This window comes from Orussus abietinus, unplaced genomic scaffold, assembly GCF_000612105.2.
Source record: "Orussus abietinus isolate OABI.00-Male unplaced genomic scaffold, Oabi_2.0 scaffold76, whole genome shotgun sequence".
Lineage (NCBI taxonomy): Eukaryota > Metazoa > Arthropoda > Insecta > Hymenoptera > Orussidae > Orussus > Orussus abietinus.
Window position 1 is genome coordinate 428,185 of NW_019394271.1, and position 13,337 is coordinate 441,521.

Sequence of the window (13,337 nt, forward strand, 5' to 3'; positions counted from 1 at the left end):
TCCGGCCGTAAAGCGTCGTCGAAGTGTCGGCATGGAGAGAGGGCGTCGCTCGGCTGAGTTCGGTGCGCACGTCCGCGGCGGTCGACGGTCGGGCCGGCAATGGGGGTCGGAGGGGTGGGCGAGGCGCGAACAGCGAGCGAGCGCCGTCCGGGGTTTTTATTGGGAATTGGCGGGAAGGAAGCATAAATAAAGGGCACGGTCGCTCCCGTGGCGGTCGTTCGTCGATGCCTCCTGAGGCTCGTGGAAGGCTGCCGCTCGCTCCTCGAGGTATCGAATCCACGGAGGTTAACGCGTACGCGTTATATCGCGTATATATCTCACCCGCGCGTGTATATATATAATATGGGCGTATATACATTCGGCGCACGCGGGGCTAAGTCGCGTGGGGGGAGGGGGGGCGCGGTTAAAATATTGCTCGAGTTATTCAAGTAAGTGTGGAAACAGCGGAGGGCCCGGCGGGAGAGGGGGAGGGGGACGGACGAACCCGAGGCGGGGCGAGGCCGCTCGTAACATCGAATATGATATTCTAGATCCAACGCCCCGCGGCCAGCGGGCTAACGGCCCTCTCTCTCTCTCTCTCTCTCTCTCTCTCTCTACCCTCTTATTTGCGCCGCGCGTGCGCCGCCGCGAGCTGCGCGAACCGGGTGCGCGTCGGCCCCTCGCGCGCCCTCTCCTTACGTCGAGTCACATGTGTTACCGCCGGGGATGATCTATGCGTTTAAAGGGGGACGCGCGCACGCCGCCGCCTGTTCTTTTGCTTTACGTGCCGTTTTCCGCGGTTTCATGGTTTCCTTAATCGCCCGTGTAAATGGACCTAACGTTCTTTTCCCGCCGTGTTTATCCCCGGCCGCCTCGAGATACGGGGAGACGCGATGTGCCGACCCCCCCGAGACCGAAACGCCGTTTCCCCAGATTTTCCCCCGTTACCGGGCGAGTTCGTTTCTTTCGAGTCCTGGACGGATTATTACGACCGGATTTTACGCAGCTACTTGGGGATGCTTTTTGTAATATGTATCGGCGAGCAACGATTCCGCTGCGCGGGATAAAGAAAACGTTATCGCGAATGCGCAGTCATGGCTTATTTTCCTATTGTCGCATGTAATTGTACGAGATCAGGAGATTATTGAAAAAAGGTATCCTTCAATTCCGCGGAGGTGTAAGTAATAAGTGTATACGATTAACCCATTTGCATGATTAGCGTATATATACGCTCGGTTTTTCTGGTTATTATCACCGGAGCGTATATATACGCTCAATTTTACTGGTCACTACCATTCAGCCCTTCATGCAAATGGGTTAATGCACATTTTGGGTATCGCGGTAGAACTTGTATCAACGATTCCTCCTTCGGCTGATAGTGGTAAGAACGGCGACTTATCAGGTACCCTATTTGAAAATAGTTGCTCTTGCCGTACCGTCGAACAATCGGAACAATAACGGATATTTTGTATCAGCCGTGAAAGGACACCCCGAATTAACATTATTTGTCTAACGGTTAAGTAAGTACCGAAGCGCACAATGAATCGACATCGTATTATAAAACCCTATTTTCTTTTTTTGGTTCCGTAATACATAAACGCGGCAAGCATTCTTCTTGCGGCAGTAGATAATGCCAGATATGTCATATGCACGTTTCCCTATCCTCGTCATGTCACACGTGACAGTGACAGCTGTCACGATACATGCACCGGGGTATTTTCGGCGCAGGAAGCAGTCCCGCTTCCCTTAAAATCTGTCTACCCATCACCGCGGCACAATGAACCTCCGGGGGAATATTGGTGAGCATTAACATAAACATTTATGTTACACATTTGTTATATATCTACCGTGAGTCAACTCTAGTTCAAACGGTTCTCATTTTCTGTATTTTTTCCAGGCAGATTGCAGCCTCGAATCGGTTCCTCGATCCCTCGGAGTGTAAAAGGAATTACCAATGATCGCCAATAAATGATCGAAAACTCAAGGCTTGCAAGAAAAAAAAAAAAAGAAGGAAACGAAGAAACGACACAATTCTGCGTCGCAGGATTCTGGCAACATTTCCGGAATCGCGCGAACTTTATGCAATCCTGAACTGGTTTTCTTTTGCGGCATGACTCATAGCCGGTGCATTCGTTGGCGGCGAATGTGAAGCGTTACTGCTACTATTGCGGTACTATTGGAGTACTGCCATTATTACCGGTTGCACTCTGGTGGTACCTCCGCCTAGTGTGGCGCATTCTAACTGCTGCGACAGAACCGCATAAGCAATGCTCCCTGCAGTATTGGAGGACTAAAAACGCCCTACAACTGTACGAGCAACCGAGTTGCAGTAATGCGTCGCCGTAATGCAGTAATGCGCACCACTGCTCGCATATTAGTTCAACGTTCCAGCCCTTTCATTGCGAAGGATGGATTTCATAGGATGACATTGTCAGATTCTAAAAAGCGTCGAGAACCGTTTTTGAGAAAAAAAAACAAAACATTTCATCAAACCAAAGAATATATTTCGTCAATTCATAGAATAATTATTCAACTCGAATAAATTCGAATAAATTGGATGCAAAACGAAACATTTCATTGGTAGTGTTGAAAGAAATATTTCTTTGGTTTAATGCATCTTTTTTTTTTCCTTTTTCTCGGTGTAGAACACTGCTCGCACTAGATGCACTTTCCAAAATGTCGTCACTCTTGTATCGTTTCTCCGTCACGTTTTCCTAGTAATCTGTCAGCGAGTGTCCTTTTCCGGTCCAACATTCCATCTCCGAGCTTCCCAGGCCTTCGTCGAAAATCTCGAAGGCCTGTGAAAATATTTTGACGCGAGCTGGCTCTCTTTCATGGCTCGGCTCGATGCCTTACATACGCTATCAAGTCGGAAAAAGCGCGAACGGATTTTCCGAAATTCACTTCTGATCGTAGGAATAGAATTTTATGCAAATAGTCAAGAAAAATAGTAACATTAAATTTCACACGTCTCAAAATTTACTTTTTACGAATGCAGCGAACCAACGTTTCCATAGTAGGTTTTCGTCATTTAGGCCATTTTCTCCGTCATTCCACAATGATTAATTGTTTAAAACTTTTCAAATCCAAGTACTAAATGTAATAACCATTCTGTTATGACGTTTTTCAAGCTCCAATTGAATTGAATCGTTTCCAAGACTTGGAAGAGGATCCTAATCGCAAGAATGAACTCCGAGGTTCTTATTAGTGAACAAAACGCGACAGCAATTTCTGTCTTCAAACTAAATCCCCAAAAACATTGAGGATTTAGAGGTTTAGCCGAGATCGATAATTTCTAGTGGGACAACCAACTGGTCGTCCGATGGGGCTGTTTAGCTTCATTTTATTAGGTCATTACAAAAGTTCTGTCGTTTTCCGGGGAACCATTTTGCCGTTTAACTGACTTCATTGACTGACTCCCTGGTTATAAGCCATTACATTATACTGATTAACTCTGTGCCTCTGTCTGCGGTATTATTTCAAAGATCACCTGTAAAAACGACATAACCATTGGAATGCCCTAACGGAACAATTCAATGTAGACTAGAAACAATTTAGACAATACAAATCATGGTTACGCCTTCGCTGACCGTATTCGACGTCGTCGTTAATACCGGAACGAGGTTTCTCGATCTCTCCGGCACTTTGCGAGATACATTGCAGCATCCCCTTCTATATAGTAACCCCCTATAGTAACCCCTTATAGTAACCCCCTATAGTAACCCTCGGTAGTGGCCGTTTCGCTAGTGGCAGCCACTCATCCTTGATAATCGCTAAGTCTTCCTGCAGAGAGGTCAGTGATTAGGGCACCCAAACTCCGGCAATTGGTTCAATGGCACGTGGGGGATCCATATAGTGTATGGTGGATTGATTACCGAGTCAAGAATGGGAAGACTTTTCGCCGCCACGAATGAAACGAGTGTCATTTAGGGGGAACTATCTAACTGTATTAGACTTTTATTGTATTTCCGAACCTCTGTTAATCCTCGTGTTCTGCGATAGCCATTCGTCGAAGTAAATCACCTTTGACGCTTTATCATACTCCTAAACTCAAGATAAATGAAAGTAGGAGAAAATAATCAAAATTATCGTATACTTGGCAATATCGAAGGATATCGTGCAGGACAAAACACGATTTGAGTTATTACAAGCAACGGTTGAAAATATTACTCGATGTACAATGAATTAAAAAAATTCATCATTTATTTTATCTCACTTTTAAGAGATTTTTCATCGACTTCACATCCGTAGCCAGTGGGTAGTTTTGGAGAGTTCATTTAAGAGAAGAAATCAAATTGCTTAATCTCTATTTCAGAAATCGACGACAGTTTTTAATTTTTTTTTTTCAATTTTCACCGGTACCAGTCATAAATCCGTCCTAATGGATTTAAACCTTGTTATTTCGCGTCCCATCGCGGTACATGTACTGGCCGTGTATAGCAATTAGTGGAAGTGCTCTTCTCTTAAAACGGAGGGAAGTAATGTGATTGCCGGAGGATGGTCCATAAGATACGATCCCGCGTGTCGTTAGTACCTACTTGTACAACTGGCAATCCCTGCACCGAGACAATCAACCATTTTTTACAGCCGATAATTCAAATTTATGACGCCTCCGATCATTTATCTGAACTAATTGCCGCGCAACTAGGGAAGCATCGAAGATACCATATAATGATTTAACACCGACCCAAACAACATCGTTATCAACCCAAGACGCTTCTCCAAGAACTAAAGACGTATTAATCGATTAATTTTAATTATCAAGAATTTTATCGTTTTGGAGGCGAGAAAAATGGCCATAATTGCGACATATAGAACCTTCCAAGTGCAAGGATTACGATGTGGGTCCACCTTGATGCTCGATTGCGAGTCGATCATCCGTTATTACCATCCTATGAAGACGGTTATGACGACATGGGAGACAATAGAGACAGTTATCTCGACATGGTACACCGAGACGGCGGCGATTAGATTGCCTGCACCGGACGAAACGTGCGACAAACGGCCTATCACCCCGAAGATTAGTGCACGGCTAGAATCTCTCGATAAAATGACTAAAAGATGAGCCGTGACATAGGATATGCATGTAATATAAGAGTAAATAATTAATAAACCGCGTAAATCACCGCTCTGCTGTATAAAGTCTGCACCATAAGGCGCTTATCAGAATAAGCTTGATAAGAGGTTTATTAGTTACCGATAGCTATTGTACACTTTACGGATTCGTGAGACTTATCGGAAATCGTCCGATTAAATCCTCCCCTTAATTAATATAAACGTGTCAATATTAAAAATGGAACATCTGGTATATCGGGAGAATTTCATATTGCGTATTATATTACAATTTTTCCTCAAAAATGATAACTAGAAAAATCGCCCACAGTACAGTGTTACATTTATATCTATTTCTCGTCGATTTACCGGATTGTCGATTCGAAAAAGTCATGTACCTCACGCCGTAAGGTTCTTGTTATAATTTTTCAATCTTTTAAATAAAAGGTACGACTAAATTGTACGGACGATCGATGAACTGAACGACATTGGTTGGGTATTATAAAATCATAATAGGCGTACAATTTAAAAAGCCGTTCTCAACATTTTATAACCAGGAGGTACAGCAATATGTCAGAGAATTTCAATGAGTGTTATTTTTTTAATGGATTCCGTGGTATGCGAATAAAGTCGGTAAAAGAGTCCTGCAGGACTTTTTGCGATGACGATTTTATAAGACTTGCTTACGTAACGGGGCGCTACTACAGACAATGACTATAAATCAACTCTCCGAGTGCTATACCCCTTTACCCTAGGGGGCCGTCAAAGGCTATACTTTCCAATTCATCATTGTGAATTCTTTGAAGGAATATCAATAAATTTCGCTCGTATACAGAGACGTGAGGTGGTTATATTACCAGTTATCAATTTAACATTATATTACCACATATTTCTGGTGGCAAACTTCTTTTACAACTTTCGTCCGACCCTTCGAAAACATCCTTCGGGCATCAACAAGCCCCAAGTGTGCACGTCATCACTTTTCAAAATTTCAACACTTTCCTAGCAAAACAAAAGACTAGAAATCCACCAAATTTGATATGAACTTTTGTGCCACTTGATCTTCTGGCATATAAACGTATGACTCATGCCCACCATTGTACCGATAAGCTTTATCTCAATTCTTAGTAGTTTATCATCATTTAAGGCTAGAATTATGAAAATGTGGGCTAAAAGGTTAAACAAAAATTAAAGCCTGCCTCTCTCGAAAACTTGTTAACGTAAAAATCACCACAAAAATATGCGAAGACGTACTGACATTTATGGATGTTGACTTATGTTTCTGAACGTGATGATGAACATCACGGCGAAAATGACGAAAGAACTGTAATTAATGTCATCAAAATGGTAAAGGAATCGCGATGTATACGACGCAAACCCGTTCAGGACTAATGTACGTAGACTTATATTTCTTGATGCGACACTCGAGCCCCAAAAATATACAAGAAAGTCCCGAGAGATATGAACGCCTATTGTTGGTGAGATATGTAGAGACTTACGTGTATGCAATCTGGCAATTATGCCAAGGGTAAAAAATCATCAAAATGGTAAAGGAATCGCGATGTATACGACGCAAACCCGTTCAGGACTAATGTACGTAGACTTATATTTCTTGATGCGACACTCGAGCCCCAAAAATATACAAGAAAGTCCCGAGAGATATGAACGCCTATTGTTGGTGAGATATGTAGAGACTTACGTGTATGCAATCTGGCTCGCCATGCCAAGGGGTCGCTGACCAAACCCTGAAGACCAGGCCAGTAGACGGCAGGATGTCTCGGTTCCGTCCTTTGTTGGAACTGACCGATTCCTGGAACAAAAAAAAAAGGAAAAGGAAACATTAGCCGTCGAGTGATTGCATATATCATTAAACACGTTAGGTTAATAGTAATTCAAGGAGATCCGAGAAGAGGAGGCCGAAGAAAAGAGAAGGCCCGCCGAGGGGACCTGTTAAAAAGAAGGCTTAGGGAGTTGCGTCTGTATATTTGGCCCGTATTCAGGACTCGCATTTACCGCTAAAGACGGTTATTTAGTGACGCCATAAAGGGAGGCCTATTCAGAACCTGTATTTAAAGCACCTTTAAGACTGATATCCACCGGGCCTCTATGGTTGCAATTAAATACCTATATTTAGGCGAAACAGCTATTCACGGTGTTATATATGCGGGGTTATATTTTTAACATGACGAATGCTTTACGGTTCGGCAAACCTAGAAATGGACGTATTTACTGTGTACCGCGAAGAAACCTGTATATACCGATGTAAACAACATTCCTACCTCGAGGACGAATCGAAGATCGACCTTGCTTACCTCCGTTTAATACCGCTCTATGTTAACGCATAACGAATGAGGAATCTCGCGTCTCGTTATGTACTTTCTATCCAGGTATTCAATTTCTCGCCTGCGATGTGTTAAGTCTGATAATTTTTAATTCCATTCCGTTTGCGAACGCGAGGGCTACTAGAAGTAGGCCGTACAAATATTTCCTCTCTTCGCGGCAGAAAAATGGAATAACATAAGTAAAAAGTATTTCCTACCGAAGGTAACGTTACATATTCGAAAATTCATGTGCATGGTTTAATGTAATAAATGACTTGATAAATTATAAAGAAAATTTGAGTAATTGATTAGACCGCAGCGATGATATCATTATTAAACGTTAATTATAAGAGTCGTGTAAATAACATCGGTAGGTCTGTGCATGAAATATGTATTACATGCGGACAAGATGTGATTCACCGCCATAATTGTAACAGTATGCCCATTCCCAGGTTGTAACATTCCGATATACTGCTTCATAAATATTATACACGCGGAATCCTGGGATTATCGAATAACGTCCAGGAAGTAATGAATGCATCATACACGGCACAGGTAATTCATTAGAAAGTGACGAAATGCACGAGCAAAGTGATCATGATGGATAATAACGACGAAAATTGAAATGTCCGGAATATTAATATATAATATAACAAGTATATAAATATTTGCCAGACCGTTTTAGGTAGTACAACAGAATTTCGGCACAATTTTCAGGGGATTTTAAATGTATCTTAAATATTGTAAAAAAAGAAGAACCTTTTGAATATTCAACGCAATCGATATGTGCAGTCGTCTGTATTGTCTTTTTTTTTCGCGGATGATTTCTTCACACCTTCGTGAACAAGTGAGCACCAATGTATACCCTCGCAATGAATTCTTCGGCCATATGTCGTATGATTATAATGACTCGAGGGGCCCATTTTGGACATGGCCATCGAATACAAAGGTTTCGGACGTTCATCCGAAATATAGAACCAATAGGAGCACATTAGATATTCATGGGGCTAAGCGAAATAAAGATCGCACCGTTTTTAGTCCCCCTTGAGAAAATTTACAGCCTAACAGCATATGAATTTTGTTTAGGCAATATAACTGAATTTTGCCGAGGGCTCGCAAGGATTTATAAAATGAAATCCCACTGTGTACGTTCGTTCTCCTCCGGTATTTTATAATAAACATTAAAGCAATTCTAAACACGGTGCAATTCTACGACTCGTACGAGTATATTTCAGCCGGCGAGAATAAAAACCACGAGTGCATATGCAGTGCACTATTTGCTGCCCGGTGTTTGCGCAAACTCGTAAGTACTGATATCATACTGCGCATATAATTTACACGTATAATCTCTTGAAGAATGGAGTAGATAAATCCAGTGAATGTTCTTAATGCACGGTGTCCAGAGAATCAGACACAGGATTCTTCTGATTAATTGCACGGAAACTCGAGAAAACCCGGAGGTATAAAAATCTGCGTTAATTTCGTGAAACATTAATTTTATACTGTTTATAAACATCGCGAAATCTTATTTCAATGGAGGAATAAACCACGCATCGCTGATATCTGTTGCCGAAACATCACTTAATCGTATTGTCTTAAAATCCGAACGAGAGAAATTTCTTCATCGGAAACATTGAGGTGAAAGATTTTTCAATTCCGTCCCTTAGGTCGCAATAATCTAAAAGTTGTTAACAAAATATAGTAGAGGGTTAAGTTGAATGCAACAAATGTGCTTTTACCTGCTGTGTGAACCTGGAATCCAATTTGAGCCACAAACAAAATGAACAGGCTTATTGGAATGTTTCCGTGACGTAGACGTTTATGCCATTTTTTTTTTCAAAAAACCAGGGCTGTTAAAAAAATTTAATAAATTTCGAAAATTACCATTTTAACGTTTTTGACGTTCTGGGAGGCTCTGAATTTCCCTAACGTCAGAGAACCCATTAGAGTCGAAAAACCCAAATTTACACGATTTCGGAATTTCTTTATCTTTTTGAACAGCTCTGGTTTTTGTACAAAAAAAAAATGCCACAAACAAAACTCAACAGGGCACATCACGGAAACATTCCGATAAGCCTTTTAATTTTGTTTGTGCCTCAAACTGGATTCCAGGTTCACACATTCGAAAATCTAAAATATTTCATGGAAATCGCACACTTTTACCGTGTTTCATCAAGTGGTCGTCAGAAGTTTGATGTTCAAGTCGAATTTGAGAGAGGTTAGGGAGTTTCAAAATGCACCTCGCGCGAGAAAATGCATTTTGCTTCCCGACGTTTTCCGTTGGCTCGTAACTTTAAGAAATTTCCGACGATAAGCACCGTCGGTCACAGTTATTGCTTGTCTGTGTTGCCGGAAAACTTGAGGATACGGTTTCATCTGAAATTCCATCCGAGAGAAAAGAACCGCCGAGCGACGGAAGCCACCGTGTTGCAAATGGTGAATCTTTAGTCTTTTCTCATATTGAGTAAAAAAGAGCGATAAATAATCTAGGGACAGTGTATTTCAGTATCCTTTCTACCGTATACATATTACATACTTTAAAGTAACAAATTGGATTTTAACAACTAGGAAAGAAAAATCACGTTTCGTGTTCATAAAATTCAGTCAATCTATGTTTAAGTTGAAATGAGAGAAAAAGACTAGGGTTGGAAAAAATTCCCTCTCCGAAAATTTCATGTACAATGTTTGTAATAAAAAAAAAATGTAATGTGGTACAATAGACCGAATTCAGAAATGAAAACCTTCGGGGGAGAGATTTCGTCATTGTATTCACTCACTGTTTTGATTTTAATTTACAAGAACGAATGTGTTGCAGGTTAACGTATGGAATGTTAAATCCTATTCCTGAACGGTGGAACTTCAAAAAGGAATATCCGTCCTGAGACTCGTTGAACGTCAGAAAATTTGTTCACCTTTATACCCAACTTGTCGAGGGTAGTTGAGCGACATCGAATCCGGTCGCCATTATCGGCTCTTTAAATTGGGCTTGTATAAAAATGTCGAAGAAACAAAAAAAAAATTATTTCTCGATCTATCGCGTTAACCAAGTAACCAAACGCATCGGCAGGTGTCAGGAAACAAGAAGAGAGTAAGATAGTGAACCAATGAAAGAGAATTGATTATAATTGTTAAGAAGTACCGAATCCCCCGGTGAAACCGACGAAAAGAACACATTTATTACTCTATCTCAAATTCTTAAAGTTTATAAAAATTGAACGTTACGACAACTACAATGTAATCGAAAAGTATACCCCAACTGACAAAAACGATGTTCCGCCGACAAAAACCTACAAAAGTAGAAATTCACGTCTCTGATCCATACTCTCCACGTCCACTAAAAAGTCACACTTCGACAGCTATCAATTGGTCTAAAAGTGTAGGCAAAGTGACAAAAAAATGACTGAGAACTGGCCTGCCCAGTCGGTAAATCCGAACCCCAAAATTATGGAAAAGGAGAAATTTATCTCCCGGTTCCAGATTTTCCAAACCTACTAAACTGACTATCTCGCGGTTCGACAGCTATCGGTTAGTTTACAAGTATGCACGAAGTGACGCGAAAAAAAAGTGAAAAAGGACTGACCATCAAAGACAGGGAATCTGAAGAAAATCCCAGAAAAGAATGAATTTATCTCCCTCCTCCACATCCTCCAAACGTACCGAGACCTCCCGCTTCGACGACCATCTAATCCAAAGGAATACGCAAGGCACCCCAAAAAAAAACCAACGAAAAAGAACCGACCATCAGAGCCAGCCAGTTCCAACAACAAAATCCCAGAAAAGAACTAACTCAACTCTCACATCCCCATTCTCCAAGTTCTAAACAATCAACAATAAGGCACGACCGATCTATCGGTTAACCCAAAAGAGTCTACAGGGCTTCCTAAAAAACCAATTAAAAAAAAAAAGAAAGAAACTAATCGACTGAGACGGTGCCTCCCCGTGTGCATGCTCAAATTTAAAACTCAATAGTGTCTATATTTCCAAATATGGGCACATCAACGATAAGACGTGCCCCCTCAACGTCAATAGGCTGACCCAAAAGTGTTCGCGAGGCCCCCAAAAATAAGATGAAAAAGAACTGACCGGCAGAGGCGGTGAACCCCGCGTGCATGGCGTAGCGCGGCGCGGCGAGCGTCTGCGGGTGCTGGGCAGCGTTGGCGGGCAGCGCGTGGCCCATGGGCACGGGGGCCTGCTGGGGATGAGCGGCGGTGGGTCTCGATAGGATCATATCGATGCCGTGGGGGTTGTTGCCGACGGAGCTAACGGAGGTGGCCGGGCTGTACTTGCCGCTGCCGTTGGGCGAGGCCTGCTCCTGGCTCTGGGCGGAGAGGGAGCCGGGCGGCGTGGAGAGCTGGAGGGCGGCGTGGGGCTGGTGATGCTGTTGGTGGTGGCTGCGCTCGGCCATCGAGTGAAGAGCGGCCAGCGGCTGGCTGGCGAGCATGCCACCCCCGGAGGCCGCGGCCGCGCTCAGGTTCAGGAACTGCAGGACATGGGGCGAGGTGGCCGCGTGCAGGTCGTGGAGCCAGGGCGGCCTCTGGGGGGGCGGCGAGCTCCCCGAGGACGGGGGCGGCGAACAAGAGCCCAACGAGGACCCCGCCGAGGAGCTGCGCTCCCCCCCGTCCAGGTGGCTGCTGCTCCGACGGTGGGCCTCGCTCAGCGACATCCTGGCCGCCTGCTCTCCGCTCAAGAGTCTCCGCTGGTGGTCCGCAAGGGCTTCGCCGCTTTCCCCGGGTGCTTTGCGGTTGGTCAGGGAGCACACCATCTCGCCCCGCGCATAATTCGACGGCGCCGCTTGCGGATCCGCTGGTCGACGGACGGAGACGACGATGCCCGGAGAGAGTCCCGTGATCCGTCCTCTACCCCCGCTCTTCCTTCCGATATCCTGGACAGAGGCTAGGCGCCTTCCAGGGGCGAGCGCTCCTCCCCGATGACCATCGGCGACGACTTTGAACCTCGTGAAGTGATCGGGGTCCTCCCTGGCCGATACCAAGCGGTCCCACGGACTCCTCGGCGTCCTTTGATCCTGGAACCGGCTAGGCGGGGGAACCTCGACGGGATATCCGCTCCTGGCTGCGTCGTCCACCGGACACCGTCGAAATTCCGGCTTTGCCAGGCTCGCGGGAAACCGCGCAGCGTTCAACCTCGAGTTACCCTCCGGCGTTCTCGACCCTGTCCCCAGGGTGCACCTTCGCGAGGTCGACTAGGCCCATCGAAAAGTCCTCACGGGCTGCGGCGGCACACAAGGACGACGTAGTCCGAATCCCCTCTCCCGGGTCCTAAGGACTCCGACTTCGACCTAACCTCCCGCAGACGCCGCGGGCATCTCGGGAGCCGGACCCCGTTCCGAGGTGCGGCACGACCGGCGTCGCGAACGGACCGATCCTTCGCGAGTCCCTTTCGAGTCGGGGCGGCAGCGGCGCTCCTGACGTGCGCGGTCGGGCGAGACGACGGAGTATATCCGAGTGGCGAGCCTCGCCGCGTGCGGGTCGACGGAACGCGCCGGGCCTCTCCTCTCCGGTCGAGAGAGATCGAGGTTTGGCGCTGCCGCCTCGACGTCCCGCGCGCGGATCGCGCGCGCGACCCGTGGGCGGCCGGCCAGACCCTCAGCGCCGCGGAGTGGGGTGGCGGCGGCCAACCGAAGCTCGCGCTCGGAACCCTCGAGAGGCGGCGCCCGCATCCCATTGGCGCTCCCGACCCGCTCCACCGGAAGCGGCGCCCGCAAGAGGCGGAGCCTCTCAATCTCGCGTTAGGTTCTTGTTAAGCGTCTTTCATTGTGTGTTTAAACTCGTAATTTATGATCCCGACTGAATAAAACAAGAGGCTGCTAGTAAGCGAACTAGCCGACTGGCCCCCTCTGGCCGGATAGCCGGCTAGCTAGACCCTCGATCGCTCGAGTAGTTACCGAGCGACTCCTCGAGAGAGAGAGAGAGAGCCTCTCTCTCGCTTGGCTTTATGTATGTACGGTCTCTCGCGCTCTCAACCCTG

At 45.3% G+C, this 13,337-nt stretch overlaps 1 protein-coding gene across 1 annotated transcript in view; it reads right to left on the minus strand.

Moving 5' to 3' along the window:
• Positions 1–12,114, minus strand: part of LOC105699951 (homeobox protein Nkx-6.1) — a 30,464-nt gene extending 18,350 nt beyond the window's left edge. Inside the window, exons 1-2 of the mRNA XM_012425406.1 lie at positions 11,436–12,114; positions 6,731–6,841 (exon numbers count right to left, since the gene is read on the minus strand). Coding sequence (XP_012280829.1) covers positions 6,731–6,841; positions 11,436–12,114 — 790 coding nt within the window. The remainder of the gene's footprint in view (positions 1–6,730; positions 6,842–11,435) is intronic.
• Between the last annotated feature and the right edge of the window lie 1,223 nt (positions 12,115–13,337).